This window comes from Homalodisca vitripennis, unplaced genomic scaffold (genome assembly GCF_021130785.1).
Source record: "Homalodisca vitripennis isolate AUS2020 unplaced genomic scaffold, UT_GWSS_2.1 ScUCBcl_6507;HRSCAF=13749, whole genome shotgun sequence".
NCBI lineage: Eukaryota > Metazoa > Arthropoda > Insecta > Hemiptera > Cicadellidae > Homalodisca > Homalodisca vitripennis.
In genome coordinates, this window is record NW_025782613.1 from 6,025 (window position 1) to 31,636 (window position 25,612).

Here is a 25,612-nt window from a genome sequence, read left to right on the forward strand (position 1 = left end):
AATTTCTAAACCGTATTCAATTTTAGAATTTATAAAGGCAAAATAAACTTGTTTAAGCAATCCTGTATAGCATACCGTTCTAAGAGAATAAAAAAGTCTAACATACTTCACTAGTTTAGACTTAACTTCAGCTATATGAGATTTCCAATTCAACTTTGAATCTACCAGTAATCCAAGATACTTAATACTATCAACCTGTTCTAAGTTTGAACAATTACACACTATATTATTATTAGAATGACAACTCAAAACATGGTATTTAACACAGGTGTGAAATAAAGGATACTTTTCTACATAAGTTAAATAATAAGTATTTGGTTTTAGGGCTCATTAACATGAAATTATTAGAAAACCACCATCTTAAAGCATTTACATCATGTTGCATACTCAGTTGTACTTGTGCTAGTGAGTCTGCTTTATAAAATAAAGCAGTATCATCCGCAAATGCTACAATCTTGCCCTTGAAATTACCATTGCACAAATTATTAATATAAATTAGAAAAAGAGGGCCAGACAAAACTGATCCTTGGGGTATCCCTATACTTAGTTTATCTACTTCACTGAAAGTTTTTATTAGCTCTAGTTACTTGGGTTCTATCTGTCAAATAAGAACAAAACCATTGCAAAGCAATTCCCCTGATGCCTGCGTTATGCATTCTATTTAAAAGTACTCGATGATCCACTGTATCGAACGCCTTCATGACGTCGACAAATAGTCCAGCGCACACTTTTCCTTCATTCATGCCTGTGTAGACCTGAGACATGAAGTCCAATAAGGCAGCACTTGTATTTAACTTACTTTGGAAACCCATACTGTTTTTTACTATAAAAACTATGTTTTGTAAGAAAATTCACTAGCCTCACCTTAACAACTTTTTCGAGTATTTTAGAAAATATTGAAAGTAACGCAATAGGTCGATAGTTGCCAGGATCTGATCTGTCATTTTTTTTGAAGAGTGGAGTGACTACCGCATGTTTTAAAATTTTTGGGAACTCTCCTGTCGACAAGCTAAGATTTATCAAATAAACTAGCACGTCTGTAATTGATTCGGATATTTCCTTAATGATAACAGGTGTAATATTATCAAAACCAGGAGCTTTGTTATTTTTTAAAGATTTTATTATATTGTATTTACAAATACATGCATGCACATACATACGTGAATATGGAATGAATATATTAAAAGGAAAAAACCCGTGTAATTTTGATTTGTACCTGTTTTAAAGCATTGCAAATCACCTTTATATTTGCCCAATTCTCCTATCAGTTGGACATATTACATTGACATTAATATTTGATTAAAATCCAGTCTAAAGATTTAGTGTAGATCATTTTGTTAGAAGAATTAATAAAGAAATGTTAACTAAATTCATGTAGAGAATTTTTAAATAAATATTCATAAAAAAACTATTTACATAGAATAAATTAGTAATTTGGAAATGCAATCTTTCTAATTAATTTATTTCCAGGGTTTTTCTCTTTGTTATCGGGCCATGGACTCCCTCACCTATTGAGTTTCGCCGAAAACGCAGGATCTTTATTCAACAGATGAAAAACGTTTGTTTAAAGTAAAATTGTTTGTTTAGATACATGTATGATTATAATCACTAAAATAAAATGCAATTATGTTTCAATACATTTATTTAGTTATTATTATGTAGTTTTCAAATAATGTCATAATTATGCGATTTATTTATCATTGTAGAATAAAAGCTGTTATTAATTATTATAATGAGAAAATGTTTTAAGGTTTTGTCAGTAAACCAATGCTCAAACACAAGTGTGTTGTAGTGCTAAGGAAAGTAATTCTTTCTACATATGTTTAGCCGTTATAAATATAAATCTGTAAAACCATAAATTTGCTGTAAAGTTGTAATTGTAAAACTTTAATAAAAGATTAGTACTGGAAAATTATAACAGAGAAAAATAATAACTTTGTGGAGTATTCAATTTCTGTTTCTCTAAAATGATTTTAATTATAAAGTTCACAAAATTAATCCAGAGTTAGCTACTATTATTTTTTTTTTTTCATTTAAAAATATACTATATTCAAAATTATTACTTTATTGTTAACCTTAAATTTCACTCTTGACCTTAAATGAATCTTCATTGTAACTGGTTAACCACAAATGAACGACATCCAATCAATCAACCAAAGCTTGTCCCATATGTGCAAAAAGCTAGAACTCTGTAAGGTAATATACCTCAAAGTTTTACCTTTATTAACAAACGTTAATTAGTTCTTTAACACAATTTACAACAACACTGCTTTTTAAACAAGCATTTTATTAGCAATTAAAAAAAGTTACCAATTACAGTTAAATTACCTTACTAAACTAAGGTATTATCTGCTACAACCTTCTGCTGCTGTTTGAAACATAGGAAGGAGACTATGTTACTATATCTCAGTTTTAAACTAAAGTGGCAGTCTTTATTACATTTACCTGTTTCGCTATACACAATTATTGTTCCTTATACTTCGCCGATTTGTTAATAATTATAACATGTAAGCCCTCCGATATTAGCCAGAGAGGCTCATGGTTAATAAAAGGGATAGCGTTTTGCTGCCACCACCCTAGCTCGTAGGGAAATTTAGAATAGTGGTTGAGAAGGGTCTTGAAATAATTTACTCACGTTTCTCCTTTGTTTGAGTCCAATCTATATTCAAAATGCACTAAAACACTCGTAGGCGCACCCCAAACTACTATATGTGTACCGGTGTGTTCGCATCTCACTCCACCAAAATAGACTTACTTCACACACTCTACATTGCCAATCCCTCCGCCTACCTCCGAGCCCTCTACTCGACTGCCGACCCGTGCTGACGAGTGCTGACCCTTGCATTTCCTCAGCACCGGCCACAGTACAACACACTCATCACGCGGTTAAAGGGACTTGGGTTAGTCCAGTTAATTTACACACTGTGTAATTACTAAAATACCATCTAAAAATTACTATATTAAAATAGTAGTGTGCGTGCGCGCTACATCACTCTCCCTTTCAGGAAAGATGGATCATACAGAATTTTTCATGGTGATACATCTTAGATTCTCAGAATATAACAAACATTTACAATACTTCAAAAAAAAAATGTATAGGATAACTTTTTACATTACATCATTTTTTCACAACTTAAAAGGACAAAATAGTATTTTAGGCTGCGTAAGTTCTTATAATCTACAATTTAATTCTACTTGACATTGACAATCACTTAAGATATATGTCCTCCTAACTACATTACATTTCTTGAGCTTGGCAAGTCCCCACATATTTATAACAAATATAGTCTTTGCAACACTGACCTGACTGGTTCAGCACTACAATGAATTTCACAATACCGTACTTCAAGGCGGGCTTGGTGTATTGAATTGAACAAAGGAAGACTCCTGAATAATTTCTGCGAGCGGAGTTCCATGTTCTACCTCGAATGGTTGGGGCTTGCCGCTCAGCAACTGAGGACATCCTCCGCACAGGTTGGCATTTTCCTGTGACAAAACAAAACTACGCAAAGTACAACTATTCAAAATGAACAAAATAAACATTGAAACTATGATAATGTAGAAATAGTTCAGTGGGGTTTCTATACTTTCTTTGATACTAGGGTACAAAACATGTGTATCATTTAAAAGCTTGTTAAGGTCTAGTTCTATGTGATTATCTTTAAGATTGTCCTTGACTTTTTGCATTGTTTCAAATAACAAGCTACTGTTTTTAAAGATTAGATTTTCTTCGTGAGATAGCAACAGATTAATCTTTGGGATGTGCAAATGGTTTAATGTCAAATTTATATTTTATATTTCCTTGAGTCCTCGAGAATAACTTATTATATTTACCAAAGATAGCGCAACTTGAAGCCTGTTTTAATATTCCAGACTTGTTTAAAGTTAATTCTAAATAACCTAGATGTGGTGGAGAGATAACTGAGTTTTCTCCATCAGAACTCCTCATACAGTTAAGTATGACTTTATATGGTTCCTTTAGGCTATAGATCCAATCATTGCCGTTTTGGATCCATACAGGTGAAGTTACATTTATGGTTAAGGTTCGTGAACATTTTTCTGTGACTAGGTTAGATTCCCATGAATAGAGCGAATATACAATCATTAACGCTATGATGCAATACATTTATAGAGTTAGGACACAAATAAAAATGACTTAGTCTACACTGACTTAGTGTGTTAAAATCGATAGGTGCATAATACTGTCTCTCTTTGGAGATCAACAAATAATCAACTTGTACATTCCATTTTTAACCAATGTTGAAGGTTTGTTTGGTACAATGGAATAACTTCTACTTTATAAAGTTCAAGACGTCTGTCTTGCGAACTTAAAGGTACAGTTACGATCAATCTAATTCCTGTCTTGGTGGCTAAAGCATGAGCAGTGCAAAAGGTGTAATACATAAATACGTCCTCTTCATTAACTGGTATAATTAGTTTCAAATGACGAGGTATGACTTTTCCTATGTCAAGCAATATGTTTACAAACTCATGGGGTGGTAGTAATTTGCTGCTTATTCTACCTGTGTTTACTAATTCTAAAGTTTGCCTAAACTCAACAATTCTTAACTTTGCTTCATCTATGGTTTGACCTAAATGACGTGCTAGACTGACAGATTTTAAAATGTTTTGTTAATGAACGATGTAGCATAATGTTTTCTTGTTCGAATCCTTGGAGTGAAGTGATTAACATGCTATTTGAATGAGTAAGTTTAGTCATTATCTCTGATATGGCTTTAGTATTTTGTTACCATCTTTTCATTCATGTCTTTCATTAAGGTGATTTGGTTTTCTCTAGAACTCAACAGTGATCCGCTAATCTTTTTTATCTCTTCAACTTTACTATTAACTTGTTCCATATCTTCGCTAGTGGGCACACCAAACAACCATTTCAATGCATATCCTCCTGCATCAACTAGTCCTCGCTTGGAGCGTTCTGTAGGTAGAAGTCTAAATAAGTCACTTACATCGGATTCATACTGGTCTATCCCGGTCTTAATTCTACTATATTCGAAAGCAAAGTCCTCATCCCACACATTTACACTAGTGTTCGTATAATAAACTAAGTCTGTGCACAATGTCTTAAGTGACTCAAGTTCGTCTCTTATTTTCTATCATATTAAAATCTAATACAATCTTCCATTCATCCTCGGAAATAATTGTGTCATGAAGTTTCTTGAAAACGATTCCCTGTGTCATTTCATTCTCTGCCATTCCTGTCTCGACAAAGAGTACAAGTATTCCTGAAATCATCATTTAGATCCTAATAATTGTTTACTTCATGAATATCCTGACTTATTCGAATTTATTTTATTACGTACAGCTTGATCTTATGTTTCTTATCTTAACCTGCGTAGATATAACTTCTTTCCTTATAGTGTACTCAATCACACATTTGAATTGTTTGGATCCTTTAATTTGGCTTTTATTCACACACCTTGCATACCCATTCATCAACATTCGTTTCACAGTCATACAACATTCATACTCACGCATACAACCCATTCAATTCGGAGTAACTATTGCATTCTACTTTGTACGTGGTACTCTAAAACATCTTTTACTTACACATCAGACAAGAAGCATAACATACTAACGAGGAATATTTTTAGTGTATCATATAAACATCCTCAAATAACAAACAATACATAATTATTCAATACATTGCGTTTACTTTTAACTACTAAATAAACGATGCAATACGCGTTCACTGTCATAACAATATGTATATACATTCCTATTATTTAATAAACTTCATAGTCTTTGAATCTACACGGTTTTCTTCTATCTCTTATGGATCTAAAAGGGCCTGGTCGCTCTTCTGCGGTTCCTGGGCTTGGTTCTCTCCTGTCTTGTTCTTCATTTTGTCCGGCTACTCTATTGAATGCCTCTTCATGGTCTTCGGTCTCTTCAATGATTTCTTCCTGTTCTTCTTCTTCTGCTACCTGAGCAGCTTTTGGATCATTTTGGCTACTTCCTTGTTCTTGCAAACTTAAACTCGGTGACAGGTTTTTACTCGATTCACATGTACAGTTACATTCTTCCTTTTAATTCGGAGTACGACATTCAAATCTGATATAACCTTGACAATTGTGTATGGACCTTTCCATGGTCTAGACAACTTCTTCACTCTTCCTTTTTTCACTTGGGGCACGTGAAGGTATACTCGTTGGCCCTCTTCAAATTTATTTAGCTTAGAATTCTTGTCGTATTGTCTCTTTTGCTGGGTTCTTGCATGGTCTTGGCATTGTTGAGACAAATTCCTTACGGCATTCAACTTCATCTTAAGATCTTCGACATAATCAGGGTAACCATCATCTTCTTCTGTGATCAATAGATCATCTTCTAAGGGAGTCTTCATCTCTCTTCCAAAGACTAGCTCAAAAGGAGAAAATCCTGTTGAATCATGCACTTGAGAGTTATAAGCCATATTTACCATTGGTAGGAGCTCGTCCCAGTCTGTTTGATTTCGGTTGACATAATGACTTAGCATTTTGGGTATGGATCTATGAACTCTTTCTGTTCTACCATTGCTCATGGGATGATATGCGGTGGTTTGAAGTTTCTTTATTCTTAGTAGAGCACACATGCTTTTCATTATTTCGGATGTGAAATTTGAGCCTTGATCAGTAATTAATTCACAGGGTACTCCCATCTTCGTAATGACTCTCTGCACAAGTGCTCGGGCTATTGTTTCTGCAGTTTGGTCTGGCAATGCAATAAACTCTCCGTACCTTGTAAAATGATCTATAACTGTCAGTATGTATTTGTTTTTGGAGCTTGTTAGGGGTAATGGGCCAACAATGTCACACGAAATCCGGTATCCAAATTCTGTACTTTTCTTGAAATTTACCTAAAGGTGCTTTAGTTTTTCCGTAATCCATTCTTTTATTGCATGGATCACATGCTCTGATAAAGGAGACAACATCTAATTTCATTTTCGGCCAATAAAACTTTTCTTGGATTTCTTAACATCGTCTTCTTGATACCTCCATGACCTGCTGTCGGGATATCATGGTGTAAACGAATAACCTTCTCTCTTAACCGTCTTGGAACGACTATCAGTTGTCTGTCCTGCCTTCTTTATATAGATGACTCCTTGTGGACTTGTTTTGAACTGAGGGTATTTTTTCAATCTCTGGCACTCTTCATCCTTACATTGATTTTCTTTAATGCTGTCCACATCCAATATAGGTAGACTTTCCACAGTATTCTTGCACACAATTCTGCTCAGACAATCAGCGTTTTGATTTTTTATCCCTGGTTTATGGAATACCTTGTAGTCATATTCAGCCAATTTCAGTGCCCATCTAGTGAGTCTACTCGAAGGATCTTTTAGCGACAGCAGCCATCTGATTGCGCTGTGATCAGTATACAAGGAGAATGATCGTCCGTACAGGTAGCATCGGAAATACTTTACTGCCCATACAACTGCTAAAAGTTCTTTTTCTGTTACTGTATAATTCTGCTCAGCAGAGTTTAACTGTCTTGACGCATAGGCGATAGGGTGTTCTATTCCATTAATCACTTGTCCTAATACTGCGCCAAGTGCAACATTACTTGCATCAGTGCTTAAGACGAATTCCTTGGAGAAATTTGGATACACTAATAAAGGTTCAGTTACAAGGATGGTCTTCAATTTTTCAAATGATGTTTCCGCTTCTTCGTTCCCACTCAAACTTTTGGTCTTTTTTGGTTAATTTTGTCAGAGGTTTAGCGATGTCGGCAAATTTCGGTACATGCCTCCTATAGTAACTACATAGTCCTATAAATCCACGAAGTTCCTTTTCATTCTTGGGTCTTGGAAAATTTTTTGACAGCTTCAATCTTATTCTGACATGGTTTGATTCCATCTCTCGATACAACATGGCCTAGGAAGTTAATTTCAGACTTTGCTATTTGGCATTTCTTCAACTGGATACTCAAATTTACCTCTTGAAATCTCTCTAGAAACTTCACTAAGATCTTTAGCGTGCTGATCAATACTCGAACTGAAGATTAGGATATCATCCATGTAGGGCAAACATGCTTTTCCTTTCAGACCTGTGAGAGTAGTATCAACCAATCGTTGAAATACAGAAGGAGAATTGATCAATCCCATTGGCATGCGTGTATATTCATAATGACCATCAGGAGTACTGAAGGCCGTCTTCTCTTGACTTTCAGGGTGCATTTTTACCTGATAGAAACCTGAATTCAGATCCAGTGCCGAGAAGTACTGACTGCCTCCTAACATGTCTAAAGTTTCATGTATATCTGGAAGGGGATATATTTCCGGAACTGTAATTTTATTGAGTTCCCGATAGTCTACACATAGACGATAACTGATGGTACCATCAGAGCCTGCTTTCTTGGGGACAATGATTACCGGTGCTGACCATGGGGAAGTACTGGGTACAATTACACCTTTATCTAATTGTTCTTGTATCAAATTTTGTAGAGTACCTCTCTGTGATTGTGGCACTCTGTAAGGTTTCTTATTGATCGGAGGATGTTGGCTCGTGTTGATTTTGTGAGTAACTAAAGAAGTACACCCCAAATTCTCTATTCCTCCTAAGCTAAATAGACGCTTGTAGCGTTGGAGAACATTTTTTAATTTATTTTGGTCTTCAGTTGGGAGGTGCTTTAATTTTTCTTCAAGTTTTCCATTGAATTCCTCTGTCCTATTTTGTGTTAGATTTACTCGTTTCCATGCTCCTTTATTTGCTTCACTGTGTGGCTCTTCTATTTTGCAGAGCAGCGTATTCTTGTATATCACTAAATTTTCAGAGGTGATATTTATGATTTTGGTCCAACACATTCCTTTATTCACTTTTGAAAGGCTTCTAGCGACATTGATGCCATGAACTTTTACTAACGCTGGTTCTGTAATTACTGTTTTTCCTTCCATTTGTTCCATTTGATCCTTTTTGTTTTTGCTTAATTTTACTTGAATAAGCATTTCTGAACGGGCAGGCACGTTGATGTTTGTGCGACTATACGCTAAAATGTCAGGTATTTCTTCCTTCAGGATTTGTTTTGGTGGATTAAGGTTTGTTGAACTTGTTTCGTGGGAACATTGAACAATGCCAATGCCACTTCTCCTGCTTCGAGTTACAGGGGATTCTCTTTCATGGAAACTGCATGCTATCTTGTTTCCAATACTCAGAGACTTATTCTCAAGGTCAATCACAGCCTTTTTTCGTTTCAAAACATCGTATCCTAGGATAGCAATATAATCTTCAGGGAGATCTGTTGCTACGAAGTCACATTTTAAATCAAGTAACTCCAGTTGCAAGGTCTCTGTTACAGTGCCGTAAACGTTCATAACAGCACCAGTGATACCTCGTATTTGGATTTCAGTTGGAGTTAGCTTGTTCTGAGCCATTGTCCTATCGATCAGTGATACTTGTGCTCCTGTATCGATTACAATGAGACCGTTCACTCCTCCTATGCACCCTTGTACAATTAATTCACTCACATTTTCTTGTGTCAAGGTGGCAACAGCTTTGAAATTCAACTTCGCCTGTCTGAGTCCCGTGTGGTTCAGATTTAATGATTTCTGAGGTTCCCAGCGGCGTGCCTGGGTCCCTCGTTGTGGTTTAACGTGTTCGAAGCTGATCCACGTCCTCCATGCTGATACCCTCTGCTCCTGAAGGTTCCTCCTCTAGCTGCGCCTCTTCCTAATGCTGTATTTCTCATACCCCAACAATTGTTTGCTGTGTGTCCAGGTTTTCGGCAATTTTCACAATAATAGGTAGTTGTTTCCACTTTTACTTCTACAATCCCTCTCTTTGTGACCTTTCTTCTTACATGTATAACATACAATATCTACTCGCCTGGATTGGCATTCTCTGGCTTTATGGCCTGGTTTCCCACAAGTGTAACACGTAGTATCGGTGATCGTTCCAAAAACTCGCCTTGTCTTCTCCTCAAATTCGGATGGTCTTTTCTCTAAGTTGTTTAGAGCTATCGCCGTGGTTACAGCTTCTCTGAATGTTTTAGGGAACTTGATCCTGGTCTGCCGTCCTATTTCACCATTTAATCCTCTTACAAAGGCATCCATGGCTCTTCTATCGGCCTCTTCTCTCAGAATTTGGTTTGCTTCAGCGTTGTTTGTAACTCTTAGAGTTTTATCACTGACCCTTTTTACTCGGTCAGAGAACTGCTCAATAGTTTCTCCTCTGTTTTGTCGTATGCTAGCCAATTGCTCGAAGTAGTAATGATCTGGTAGGCTATCGCCGAATCTTTCCATAAAAGCAGCTTTTATTTCTTCTAAAGTTGTTGAGTTTTTACATTTTTCGTCTGACTTTGCAAACTGTAGAGCACTGCCTGTTAGTTTAAGTTTTAAAACTTGAAGTTTTTGAGCTTCACTCCAATTGCTGAGCTCTCCAATTCCTTCGATGTTGTCAAAGAAGGGGGCGACTAGATCTGCTTTCTCTCCATCGTAATGGGCTATACTTGAGACAAGCTCAAATGACGGCTTGCTGTCTGCAAGGGTCATGTCCATCGGGTACGGAGATGTTTCAGTTTTGTTCACCGCGGAGGTAGAAGCGTTGGCTAACGTTTCATCTAGTGTTACTTGAAGCGACCTCACTTTATTCGATATGGCATCAAAGGCGTCTTGGACCTCAACGGTCTTCCCTTCTAGGTGTACAGTGCCCATCGTTAATAATTTAAAAAAAATTTGGTTTTCCTCTTTGGAATACAGTAGCTATACAATTCTCTAGGTTATCAGTGATATTCAATAGTTAAACTTAAACGCTCTAAATGAAATCCCTAAAAGACGTTGACAGCAACAATGTGAATAACTAGTTTCCCTATTTTTCAGTAAAATAACTTTCCCCTTTTTTTTTTTCAATTTTCGATAATGGATCAATCAAACAATAAAGTTTTTCGATTTCCAAATGATACCAATCACTAATCGGTAGTATTGAGTTATCAATGGATCAATAGTCTAACAATGCCTCGATATACAAGTATATCAATACTGTAATGTGACTCAATACAGCTGCAATAATATTAAATAATCGTATTTGTTATATGATATACTATGTGCTATTACTTATATACTCTAATAGTTAATCACATTAACTGATATCACTTTGTTTTCAGTATAATTCGAAATTTACCCTTTTTATAAGTCAGCAACAAGTTACTTCCAACAATTATTGCTATTATACTCTTTTACACTTATGTTAAAATTTCTACGGGTTTCTTTTTGTATACAGATATTAATGAATTATCAATCAAATTGAACAGTAAGCTAATATAGAATCATTGGCATATCCCTATTTCCAAGCAAATGATTTTAATCAACACGTTATTCTGCTTATATTTACGCTGAAAAAAACATGATGGACTGAATGCCCTGGAGGTGACGACCTGACATGGAGGCTTTGGCAAAATAAAATACTAGGATGTTATCCTTTTAATTTCTCTTATTTAAATAATTCTGAATCTGTTTGTCAATAAAGAAGTTTAATGCTTAAAGCCTGGCCTCAATGCTGCATTCACCATTTATTTCCAAAGCATTTTGAACCATATTATTTAACCAACTATTTACTAATAATACGTAGTCTAATCTTAGGTTTCGCCAATGATTTAATTTAATTTAATTTAACAAAGTTCCCACTGCTCACCAAATAGTGACAGGGCTGCCATCTCGAAGGCTGTGGATGATCGTGACTGCGTTGACGGAGATGACAACATCTGCGTAGACAGTGGTCGGCAGTTGGTAGTTCCGGTCTGGATCACTGGATGTCCGGTGACGTATGCCCTCCTTGTTCCTTTCTATGTTCTATGATGACGTATGATGATGGCGTCCCAACTTCCGCTTCATAGTGTAATGGCGTTGCACATGGTGTAATAAGCACACAGAACTAATCCAAGTCCATCTTCGTTCATATAAGTTGAATTTACTCGAAATTTAGAAATATAACATTGCAATTAATTTGTAAATGAATTTTAGAATAGTAGTTATTTGGATAATGGAGTGTAAACTGAAATGTTCTAATAATTTTCTCAACCACGTGGTACACTTCTTTATTTCTTTTAGAGTTCTTTTAAAGTTTTGAAATCATTCATAATTTGCTGGTTTAATTATCGTATCCCACCGCTGGTCACCACTGTAAGCCCTCCGATATTAGCCAGAGAGGCTCATGGTTAATAAAAGGGATAGCGTTTTGCTGCCACCACCCTAGCTCGTAGGGAAATTTAGAATAGTGGTTGAGAAGGGTCTTGAAATAATTACTCACGTTTCTCCTTTGTTTGAGTCCAATCTATATTCAAAATGCACTAAAACACTCGTAGGCGCACCCAAACTACTATATGTGTACCGGTGTGTTCGCATCTCACTCCACCAAAATAGACTTACTTCACACACTCTACATTGCCAATCCCTCCGCCTACCTCCGAGCCCTCTACTCGACTGCCGACCCGTGCTGACGAGTGCTGACCCTTGCATTTCCTCAGCACGGCCAGTCACCTCACATCACGCGGTTAAAGGGACTTGGGTTAGTCCAGTTAATTTACACACTGTGTAATTACTAAAATACCATCTAAAAATTACTATATTAAAATAGTAGTGTGCGTGCGCGCTACAAACAGATGTACGTATTTCTTTTGCATTGGAACGAAAACTGTTACTCTTCTAAATTGATAAATAAATAAGTAGAAATAGGATAAAAAGTTATTATGTTGCTTAGCTGCTCTACTTTTTCCCACCTGTGTGTAAGGAATCTACAGGTGCCTATAAAATTGTAATTTTCCTACTCAGTTGGAACTTGACTGTGTGTACTACTCGTATTTTCACCCATAAATAAGTAATGAACAATTATGAAATAAGCCTTTTCACTTTTTCTACAAGACATTGTATTTATTTTTTTATTAGTTTGATACAACTGATCACCGTACTGTTATCCCTTCTTTTACACGAAAACATTAAAAGATAATTTTTATGAAAATATATTTTTACCATTTCAAGGTATGTAATGGAAAATAAAAAGGTAAACATTTGAGTTTGTAGTAAAAGTTATGGTTTATTAATGGATTTCAGAATAATAACAAAATATTTTTTGTATAATAAAAATTATCACAAAAAACAAAGTATATTACAAAAAGATAAAATTATGTTTTTTCTTTTTCAAAAAAGAATTACATATTACATTTAACGTAAACTAGACAATTGTTTGGTTTATTTTACTCTTTCCATAGCATTTACAAAAAATGAATGGTCGTTTTGTAACATTTTTGATTATATTGAATGCAGTGGCGGATTATGACCTTAGCGGCCCCTAGGCACATGTTAACTTGCGGCCCCCTACCTAAAAAACAGAACTACACAAAATAAAAAAGGTTGGGACTTACAATTAAAACTAAGTTAGTGGCTTTGTACACCTTATAATATTCAAATCATATTAGTGACAGTATACATTGATTACATGAATAGTTTTATGTTTTATATTTCCTTACAAATCAACTTTTCTAGCTTTTAATGCAGCAAACTCGTCTACAATATCATCAAAATTCAGTTCATTCAACAGTTCAGCATTTGCAGAAAATCCAACTAGGTTGGACAGCCTGGTGTCAGTGGTTGAGTTGCGCAGGTTAATTCTTCACACGTTTGAGAATGCTGAATGACCGTTCTCCCGATGCATTTGAAGACATCATGCATAATAAGATTTTTAGTGCATATCAATGTTTGGGAAGAGTGTTGTCAGTTGTTTCTCCCAGATAAATTTTAAATAGTAGGCAGGTAAATGATGTTCTTTTGCGTTTTCTTCTATACCTTCAGCTTCTTCCACAAATGCTTTAAAATGGATCAGTTCTTCCCCAAGTTCAGATGTGAGATCCGAGGAATATTTATCCACCAAACCACACGCTTTTTGACGAATTTCTTCATCATTTAGTTTGTCCATGTTATAAAAAACACCAAAAACCTCATTTTGATCAAAATAAATTTTTGACCTGTTGTCTAATTCCTGGGTTATATTGTCAATAACAATATACAATGTATTTACAACCATGTTTTGTCTTCCATCAAAGCCACTGGTATCATTATCAGTGCCATTTAATTCGTCTTCGTCTGACATTCTATTTCTCTTCCTTCTCCTTTTCGTGTCTTCCTTGTAGTTAGCTACCTCACTTTTTATTAATTCCATGCCCTTCTGTTCATAGTAATCATATCTCTCTCTAAGGGTCTGTACGTAATCTTTAAGTGATTTATACAGATTACAAACCATTCCCAAGTCAGCACTTGTGCTTTGCATGGTTTTACTAGCAGCGTTGAAACGTTCAAGGATATCATTCCAAACTACCAGTAGTATTGTTATTTCAATTTTGCCAAACGAATTGCATAGACCCTCAGCTGCAACTCTACATTCTGGTTTTTCTTGTGGGTTCTCCGCTATTTTTTCAAGTGCTGCATGAAACTCCCAGTAGTTAACAATTAAAGCTCTTGAAGCATTCCATTTGGCTAACCACCTTGTAGTATTAAGTCTCTTAGGTAAAAGCTTTTGTTTATTATCGCTGTCCTTTATCAGGTTTTCAATGGTCACCCATCTTGAAGTTGATGCACTAAAGAAAACATACAGTTCTTGTATAAACATAAATAACTTGGTTGCTTGAAGGCAAGAGCTAGCTGCATGTGTACCTACTAAATTCAATGTATGAGCGGATCATGGAATGAATTCCGCAAGTTGATGTGGCCTTTGATTCGTGATTGAAGTCCTGAGTACTGACCAGACATATTCGTGGCATTGTCCTACGACTGGCCTCTCATATCATCTAAAGGTATTTTTAGGGAAGCCAACATGTTCAAAACAACTTCTTCCATTCCTCCGGCACCAGTGTGATCGTCTATTCTGATAAAGCTTAAAAATCTTTCTATTGGACATCCATCATCTAAAATGTACTCGTACTTTATAGATTAAATGTAACAGCACGTTTAAAACATATATCAACAGCTATACTCGAACAGAGCAGTCAACAACAACGTTCAACCCTCACACCAACGATCACTACACTAGCTGTCAAGCGGGAGCTAGCAGGAGCATCTTACTGTCGTGTCGTGTCGGGCTTAACCGCTTCCCCCACTCTGCGATTGGTTGTCTGGCGCGGGCGCGGGAACTATACTGAGCGCACGGTAGGATGGCCCTAAAGACGGGGCGCGGAAAGATGAACGAAGGCGATCGCGCATTTAAATTACTACAATTCTTGTGTAGCGTAAATTTACGGTTTTATTTTTATATTTTCGTTGCGGATAGCATCGGGGTTAACCCGCTCGCGGTAAATCGGGAGTCTAATCTACTGTACATTGAAAAACTCGTTTTATATGAATAAAACAATTTTATGTACTGGAGAAAAATCTTTTTTTATTTTTGGGGTTTGCGGCCCCTTTAGACCTGCGGTCCCGAGGCAGTTGCCTATCGTGCCTAATGGGAAATCCGCCACTGATTGAATGATATACAGTATGTTTTGAAGATATGCAATTTGCACCATTTTGATGCGTATAAATGGTTTTTTGGCTGAGGGATAGTGAAGGGAGCTTGTTTTCTGTCTGTCTTGTCCGCATAATATTTCGAAAATAAAGTGTCCTACTGACTGAAAATGTTGAATGAAGCTTTATTTCTGTATATGCAACATCAAGTTTGATCATAGTGGATAGTCAAGTGTTAGCGAACCTTTTTGATATTGGACTTATGTGTAACAAGAAAATTGCAAAACAAATAGATTTTTGAACAAACTGAGTGCAGTCATATGGTATTTTAACTTATGACATAGTAACACAATAGAGTTACTCAGAGTCGCAGCTACATATTTTTCCAGGGGGGGCAAGCCCTAAATTTGCTGTTCTTTTCCACCACTCAACATCAGCTGTAAAAAATGTTTTTGCTGCTTCTAGATCAGCATGTAAAAAATCCAGAAGTACTTAATTATTATTATTATATGTGTTACTAGCAGTTACCCGCGGCTTCGCATGCAATTTTAAAGATCTAAGAGCGTCATTCTTAGTGAAATCATTTATCATATAATATTCATATGATAGTTAGTATAATATAATATTCATATAATATTATGGGAGCCTATGACAGTTGTTTCACTCAAATGTAGGAATATATCTGGTAAATATCATTTCAGGTTTTGCATGAGTTGAAGTATTAAATTTGTAGTTTGGTTCAATTACATTTTGGACTCCACAGTTGGGTCCCTATCCTAATATCCCAATCAAGAAAATACAAACAGGTCTCAGAAATCTGCTTTGGTCAAAAATGTATACTTATGGCCCTTTTAATTTACTTCCATTGAGAGATATCTCCAGTGTTTAAGTTGAGTTTGTCTTATTGTCCCATTAAGAAAATATATACCTAAGAAGGAGTTAAAAGATGGTCTTTTATGGCCTTTTTACCAACGAACAGTCTAAAAGCACCTATTCCCACCATTCATACAGTGCCACAGGTACGCTTGCCTTGTCCTTATAAAGAAAATATAAACATATGTTTGTTTGCAAGCCCTACTTTGATCAAAACATCTACTACTGACCCTTTGAATCTATTTCCGGTCTAAGATACTTCAAATGCCATAATTGGGTTTGCCTTTTTATTACGACGAAGACAATAAATATACTTAGCCTAAGTATGACTGAAAAGTTACTGCGCTGAAATGTACCTATTCCAGTTGTTTAAAATTCACTCCATGTCTAATTTATTTACAGTTTCATAGTTGAATTTACGTTGTTGAACCGATCAAGAAAATGTGTACACATGTAGGTTTCGCTTTGTAGATAACTTGCATGAAAAGCGTCTATTTCCTGTCTACAGTATTTCTGGTAATATATTTGATTTTGGTTTTTTACTCCGATCAAGAAAATAGCAAAAGCTTAAAAATACACCTTTGGTCGTTTGTTTTCTTCTTCTGGTATAAGGGATATAATATACAATTGTTTCAACTATGTTCACTTAAAAATTTCTAAATAGTTGTTTATAATAAGCTTTGCGAGATAGAGTTTTTGTTCTTTTTCAGACTGCAGTCTAGAAAAAGAAGGAGTTGTTGGGGCATATTTGTATCCACTCCCCTGTTTTTCCTGAAATCACAGTAAACATATGAGATACTAAGTCAAAGGAACCAACCAGTTTTGAGTACATTACGTGCAAACATTCATAGCTTTCTTAATTAATGTGGCATTTATAATAACGTTTTAAATAATATTTCCTATACATTAAATAGTTTAATTGGTCACAGGTGAAATCTTTATTAAAAGTTGGATGGTAAATTTGCCTTTCCAATCTGCAACACTACTCATCAAGCACTGTGTAGTTAGTATGTTCTAAAATTTAAGTGTAAATGTTTCTGACTGTTTGTTAAGCTTCGGCTAAAGGTGTTTACTGTTAGTTAAATTTGGATAGTTTTTCGTAAATATTATAATTACTATTCCAAATTCTAAAGTATTCCAGAAATATTTTCCGATTTGCTCTCCCTAAAAACTTTTATCGGACTTCAACGAATATTGTAAAAAATAATTAGACGAATTGGCCCAGTCGTTTTTGAGATTACCGCTTAGAAACACATTTAACGATTCATTTTTATTTATAAGATTAAAAAGATGAAAACAAACGACAAGTTAAAAAAATTTAAATTTCTTTCTTCATCCCGATATCCTCCCGCTGGCTACGACACTGTTTGAGAACCACTCAAATATAAAATTTACCATTTACATCTTTCAATGCATTTAAACTAGTGTTAATGTCGCTAAAGACCTATAAAATTCCAAGGTAAGAGAGTATGTCACCTCACGTTTCACGTAACACGCTTCGCTTGCATACATGAATGACCTATGGACTGATAAATTCATACAGTAAATTTTCTAATCCTCCCTTCAGAGAAAAGAGAAATTGTGTCAGCCTCCTGAGAGAAAGGCTTCAATGACGCTTAGCTAAATCCCATGGTTGGACATGCACTATCATAGAACCCGTTACCTACGTAGAAATTAAGTGTAATTCCCAAATTTAAAGTCTAAAGATTACATATTTCTCGAGATATCTTGCCACATGATACATTCACATGTTTACTAGTAGGCCTACAACAGATTTTAGAGCAGTGTAAAATAATAAATTTTTGTGAAGAAAAAAATTTTAATGTTTAGTCAAATTTAAAATATGTTTATATTTAAGGATAAAGAAAATTCAAGGAACTTAAAGAATTAAATCCAAATTGTCATTTTTTAAATATAATTCTTTAACTATAAATACGTATAGTTTCTATTTAACTACTCTATTCTATAACTATTTAAAGTTTCTTCAAACATAAAAATTGTTTATATTTTACAATCACAATTACTAGCAACAATTTGTATGCATTTGAAGACAGGAGCATGACTTTTGAGACTTATCTTGACAGAATAGAGAATTAGTGAACTTTAAAAGGGATTATTGTTGTCTTATTTTTATTGCCCAGGGCGGTGTTGCTACAGTAGTCTGTGATTTGTACCCTATAAATGAGCAGGCGTCGGCTGCGGTAAATTAACAAAAACCTTGAATACAGTGTTAAAAGTTAAACGTTTGAAATTGCGATTTACAAAATTACAAGCCCGGGATAATAACTTTAAGAGCTCTATTTGACATGATCAAAGTAGACTCTTGAACTGCTCGGTCAAGAGTAAAAGTTAAGATGGTAATTTAATAACAAACGTTTTAATATAAGTCTAAAATAACGTACTAAAGAGTACAATTGTACCTATCTAATATGAAAATTAGGTCTTAATTGGGGATCTTAAGTTTCCGAGTTATGAAATTTTAAAGTTGTAATTTGGTTGGTAACCCACATCAAATCAAATCAAAAACAGTTTAGGTTACTGACATAACTGGAATTTATTATTCATAAATAATTTGTTCTATGTGTGTAAATGTAGAAATAAACAATCTAAATTTAATTTAACTTCCGCAATTTTAGTTCTGCTAGTTATTTTGTGATTAACTTTAAAACATGGGTATCTATATTTTTGACCCAATAGTGAAGCGATTTGCATGTAAACTAATTAAATTATGCGTAAACAGCAGGACCTTCTATTATTTTTGCTACCCCTACAATTTTGCCGCCCGGGGCAAACGACCCCCTCTGTCCACCCCTAGCTGCGGTTTGGGGTTACTTTGACAGGTCGGTAGAACTTTTTTGACCAAATTAATTTTATAACACAATATTTTGTTATAAAATGTTTTTAAACATAAATTTGATATATTGTACAGATAAAATTATATGGTGGTAATATATGCCAGAATTTATAGTTTTTTATGTTTGAGTGATTACACAAATTGTATATTTTACAATTTATTGTTCAACATTAAATAAAATATTGTTAAAATATCATTGCCAGATGTAAAAATTCAAAGAAATAGATCCTATGATTACTATACTAGCACAGTAGTTCTAAGATTTGGACAACTATAGAATCTAAATTTCAATCTACTCAATAACATACTGAGAACTTTACTCTATTAGATGTTCAATTTTAATAGAGGTTATAATGGAGGGAGCTTCCTCTTCTTTCAAGATAGTAATGACTGAAGCCATACAAGGCTGAATAATCCACTATTGCCCTAGGTGGATGTCAAGGACATGTATGCAAGGGTCAAAGTTATTGTCAAGTCCTATCACTTGAGGGGCTAGAAAAATGTATTTTGTATCTGTCTGTCTGCACGATATCTCAAGAATGAATTGATTTGTGGACTTGAAAATTTGCATGATACTTTTATTTCCATACAGGCAACATCGATTCGATGATGGTGTAAGTCACTCCAGTATCAGTGAGCATTGTTACATTGTTCTTACAGGTAAACATGATGGCAACAAAAAAATTTGAGAATAAATACATTTGTAATCAAACTGAGTACAATCATATGACATTAAATTTAACATAGTGATACAGGTAGTTCTAATAACTTGAAATTTGCATAAAACCCCAGTGAAGCGTTACACAATGTGTCATATTGTGTCATACTTCTACCTTGTATATTTGAAATAATGACATTGAAATTTTTAAAACCTTAACATTGTAGGGGAATGTTGTGAAATGAAAAGTACCTTTCCTTTTAAAAATGTATTTATAGTGATAACTAGAAGACATGGAAAGGTGACTTGACTATGACTTGTTGATCGCCAAGCCGGCAACCTGGGCGAGGCAACTTCTCATGGTCTTGGCGTAGTCGTTGTCCAAAGGAGCGGAGCAGGAGTAGCCGCTCAAGAAGTGGCTAGCAGCATAGTCCATACAGTCCACAGTGCCGTCACCATTGCAATCCTGCAATGTTGTTATAAATGGTTTAATAGTAGTTTTTGAATTAAATCATCACTATTGTTCTTTTAAAATACTAAGTACAATTAAAAAACCAGTTATTTTAAAAGTACGGTAAATAACATTAAAACAATTTAATCCACTTTGACACATTTCCAGCTATTTTAATAAATATGTTTCTCTTTATATTTTCTACTTAGTGTTTCTTTTCTTGAGAACTCTATGATTGTCTTTTTTTACCAACATTTCTAAAGATAATGATGCAAGCGTAATCCTCAGAACTCAAACTATAACTTGCTTTCTAAACAGAATCAAATGTCAAAAGAGATGCATTTGTCAAGAGCATAAATTTATCTACTAAAATTTAAATGGTAAACTTTAAATGTTTACCTCCCCCTTTCAAAAATTGATACTTCCTTCCTTCACAAGTAGAGATCCTCAACCTAACTTACTAATTTGTTGAATACAAATATCAAGTACATGTCATGCAACATGACACATGAAAATAAAAGAAAAAGCTATAGCTGACAGATAAAAATTAAATACAATCAAAGATGATATCTTGTACGCTGAGATATACTTATGAATGACAAAACCTGGTAGATTATTAAATTGAACCACTATAAACTTCTAATTTAGTATGTAGTTTTTGTTATGTGATTTAAAATTGTTCAAGGTATTGATTTAAAGTAAAGTATTTAGTTTCCAAGCACATATTAAAAAAAGAATAGTATTCAATTTTGTAAAATACATTTATAGAATTTAATTTTTGATTAATATACTACGATGATTATTTACTGGAGTGACTAAGTTAAGATTTATAAGTACTTATAGGCATAGATAATAACAGCCCTTGAAGGAAGGTTTTATACATTTCAAAAATCCTTTTCCTTAACAAATATCCAATTTTTGACCACCTTACTCTAAGTAGTGAAAGTTTTATAGCCTATGTGATTGGTACTGATTAAATGAAACATATTCATTAGATTAAATCAACACACAAACAATGTGGACCTGACTTTAAGTACATTTGACTGCATATCTTGTGTAAGTTTTTCTTATTTACAATTGTGATAACGATTCTGGTTATTTTGCTCATATTTTTGTAAAATAAATGTCTTTGATCATGCATAACTATTAGTCTAGGAGTCCCCATTTGCACAGAACCTGGTTTATCTTGGAGGGATTTTAATTATCAGGGAGGGAAATTATCAATAGAGGGATTTCTTCTGAGAAAGAAATCGATCGTCAGACATGCTAATTTTGGTGGTGGTCAAAATCGGATGGTATCAAAAGGGTTAAACATATAAACTATAATTTTTACCTGTGATTATATTTTAGCCATGACTAAAAAACTTACAATTAACCATCAGATATATAAATAATAGTCAGAGTAATGGGATATCTTATAGCATGGACAATTCCAAAATGGAGAAATGTGATGAAAATGTTTAAAAAGTTTGTAACAGGTAAGAAATCTACAGATAAATGCTGAATGAAGAATTAATGATACAGTAGTATTTTATTATAACTTCCTTAAACTAGCCACTGAGTTGACAAAGTATAAAATATTTACCTTGTCAATGAATTTGTTCATGTACCCTCTAACAGTCCTTGCTGCACAAACAGGGTCCAAAGTGCACCGTTGGTAAGCTACATCAAACATACAACTATTCTATAATGGAAATAGACAGAAGTTATATTATCTTTGTTGCATTTATATTTTTATACCTTATAAATATCAGATTTTAATTTAAGGTATTTCATTATACAATGAACAAAAACATAATTTTCCTCATTGGTTCAAAATACACTATGAGAACATGTTCAAGTGCTATTCTCTAAAAACTTAAAAAAACATTTCTTGTGATTTTAACATCAATTAATTAATTGTAATTACTATGAATAGAATCCAGCTCTGAATAATGAGATTCTTAAAAATAAGAATCTTTATAAAATTACGAGTTAACCAGGGGCTTCAAATATAATTTCATTTTGAAAAACAGGACACCATGAGCATACTTTTTCCAGTGAGATTCCAAACAATCCTGAGATAAGTAATAGTTACTTAAAGATATTCCAATTTCTTGATCCATTTTAGATTTAAGTTTAAGGATGGGGCTCTGAAGTCAGAGAGTGAAACTGTTTTTTACAAGTACCTCTGAAATTTCCCGAATTGCTCTCCAACATTTCATGATATTTTATTGAATAGCTCCAATGATTTCAGCAACAATTGCACTATTTTAGCCAGTGTGGAGTAACCCTAAGACTAAAGGGAAAACAAAGGAGTAAACACACTCATGATGTAATAAATGATTTACTGTATTGATTAAAATCACAATAAAAAACAAACCCAGACAAAGAAAAGCTTCTGCACATAAACATGACATTTGTAATGTGTAACTGGCTTTGACATGAATAACAACAAACTTTTATGGTTAACTGTTTAAATGTGTATAAATGATTATCTATTGTATCTACACTATTATATTTTAATGTAATAGTATCTATTTGTGTTTGTTTGTTACTCAATCACGTGAAAACTACTGGACTGGTTGTACTGAAATTTTACATGGACATCCTTAAGGTCCCTGGACAACATTATTACTAATTGGAAAATCCCTATGGGCTACTCTCCACTGGTGTCTAAAGCAGCAAATAATCTCATCTTGGTCTTTACAGTTGCAGTACAGCATATAAAGTTAATTGAAAGAGCCTGTTAAATGTAATAAAAATTTAAAAAAATATAAAATAAATATAATATAAATATATAATAAATAAATAAATAAAAATAAAACTATATTTACACAGAACATTTAATGTTCTGTGTAAATATAGTTTTATAACAGCACAACCATATGTTTTAATACTTTAAATAAACACCTTTTGATATATTATTTTGATCATGGCAAAAGGCTAATGTCAGAAATATAATTCACTCGAATCAGAAGTGCTTACACATGTGCAAAGCCTACGAAATTTCTTACATAGCCGCGAATAACTGCTAGTATTATTCTTGACTTTGACAGGAGGTTAAAACACATTTACTATCTGCTGTTAAGCCAAAAGGGAGTTTTCAAAACCAGTGGGGTTTTGAAATAGGAATAGACCTATACATCAACCAGGAACCCTAAGAATGTCCAATTAAAATATCAGTACAGTCGAATCAGTCCAGTATTATTTACGTGATTGGGTAACCCACATAAAGACATATAGAGAGACACCATTAGATTTGCATATATTAGTATAGCCGAATTTAAATTGGAAACAAAATTATCCACAAATCACTTTATTCAAACCAAATAAAACCTAAGAGAGTTATCCTTCTAAATGCTAATTAAGTAATTTTGTTTATTAAATACTTCTGAATATTCTTCCTGAATATTGAGTGACAATTTATAAATATGTATATATACAGTAATTTATATATATATATATATATATATATATATATATATATATATATATATACATACATACATACATACATAACTAGATATATTTACATGACATAAACCGTCCAAAGACATACCTATTTTTCCTGTATATTTTACTTTCCCTACCATTTGAAATTAAGCTTATTTTTGACACAAGGTGATTGATTCCAATACCATTTAGCTTCATATCATTTTCAATAACTGATAGCCAAGTACCTGTATAAGAGGATCAAGCCACAATCATATTACTGTATACAGTGACGTAGCAAAGGGGGGGTGGCGGGGGCGGGCCCGCACCGGGTGTCACCTGTATTGGGGGTGACACCCACCCGGTATCTCAACTTTAAGAACAATGAAAAAAAAAATAAATCGCTAGCACAAAAATTTCTTTTTTGGATTCCTCCACTAGCACTAGCTCAGCTCTATGTATAATTCGGGGATTCCCGCAAAAGAGCCTGATTCTGTCGTTGTCGTTGGGGGTTCCCCGTCCCACACTCACGACCTTTAAACGTTTCAGTCGAAACATTTCTCATTTATTTCGTGAAGTATGATGTGTTTGGTTGTTGTGAATTGTTAAACGTGTATTATTATATAGTGATAGATGATAAAAAAAATATTACATCCATGACCTTTATCATATAAAAATTATTGCTTTTTACTTTCGATGGGGTGACACCACCAACTTCCGCACCAGATGCTACCCAAGGTAGCTACGCCACTGTCTGTATATAAAATTCACACAATACATATTTCAGTTATGTACTACCTCCATCAGTCTTTGGGTCATCCAGCTGCAGTGTTGGCTGTCCAGCATCTACCCAGTATAGTCTGGTGATTCTGAACATTCCACAGTCATCCTCAGCACATCCTCTGGTCAGGTTACAGCCGGACATCGCTTCGCAGATGCATCCAAGACAGATCTCTGTCACTCTCTCGTTCTGGCCTGTAGACAAGTTGGTTTGGATGAGTTTAGAATTTTAAGATGGTATGGTGATGTGTTTCTTAAGCCTTAAAGAAAACGCAAACATTACTTTGATTTCTAGTAATTTCAATGCATCTTAATCCCCACCAGAGCAAACTATTGTTGAACTAGTTAGGGGTATTTGTTTCTTGACCACTGGGCAGAAATGCCTGAGCAAAATGCAATTGCCCACGTCATGGGCAGTCTGTTTTGGCCACTGTCCGAATTAAAATGCCATAACACTTACCCAGAATTGTTCTGGAAAAACATTTTGGGTAATTGACAAATTTTGTTATGGACAAAATAGAAGATAAACCTAATTGCTGTGTTAAAATTAGAGATACAAAAATGATCCATGTGTATGAGTGAAAGTCGAATTAAACAAGACCAAACCAATTAAAACTGGTTTGAACTTAGGTTGTATTATCTATATATGTTTTGATCACCTGACCAAATACAATTAGGTGTTAGTAAGGAAAAAACAGAATTCTGAGGGTATCTAAGGAATGTGTATTGAAAAGCTCTAACATCCCCTTCCACTTGCAACAGTGTAATATATATAATTCAGGAGCATTTGATTGAAAGCTATTCAGGGTTGCAGCTTAAGTATACAATTGGGTGTGTTGTACGTAATGAATTCTGTATTGTAATTGCAGCAATAGAAACTTAATGATAGACTCTGTAAAGTGAGTGATTGGTGAACCATCAACGGGAAGAAGATGGCATCACGGAAAAGTCAAGGTCGGCAAATAATAGTCTTTGACAATGAAGTGTGAGCTGGTTACGTGCCCATAGAGTGTGACCGTGATGGAAGTGGTTGCTTACCTCGTGTATTGCTAGCATAACCAGCATGAGAGTACATGCAGACCACACTCTGTGGTTAGAAAACTGTTGGGGAAGAATGGTTTATATTGAGGTAAGAGGGGAATTGTGAGTAGTGAAACACATCCC

The 25,612-nt window shown here is 34.5% G+C and overlaps 1 protein-coding gene across 1 annotated transcript; it reads right to left on the minus strand.

Annotated features, from left to right (window-relative positions):
* Positions 1-20,056: 20,056 nt before the first annotated feature.
* Positions 20,057-24,644, minus strand: LOC124373838 (invertebrate-type lysozyme 3-like). The gene is made up of 3 exons (XM_046832163.1): positions 24,467-24,644; positions 21,840-21,916; positions 20,057-20,269 (listed from the first exon to the last, which is right to left on the minus strand). The coding sequence occupies exons 1-3, from the start codon at positions 24,591-24,593 to the stop codon at positions 20,114-20,116; spliced, it is 360 nt and encodes a 119-aa protein (XP_046688119.1). The 5' UTR covers positions 24,594-24,644; the 3' UTR covers positions 20,057-20,113.
* Positions 24,645-25,612: the final 968 nt, after the last annotated feature.

Bases quoted from the DNA above. Each gene is read 5' to 3' on its own strand.
- LOC124373838 (XM_046832163.1), bottom strand. From the start codon at position 24,593: ATGTCCGGCTGTAACCTGACCAGAGGATGTGCTGAGGATGACTGTGGA. The intron at 21,917-24,466 runs GTAGTACATAAC...TGTTTGATGTAG, and splicing joins TGACCCAAAGACTGATGGAG to CTTACCAACGGTGCACTTTG. The intron at 20,270-21,839 runs GTAAATATTTTA...ACAACATTGCAG, and splicing joins TGAACAAATTCATTGACAAG to GATTGCAATGGTGACGGCAC.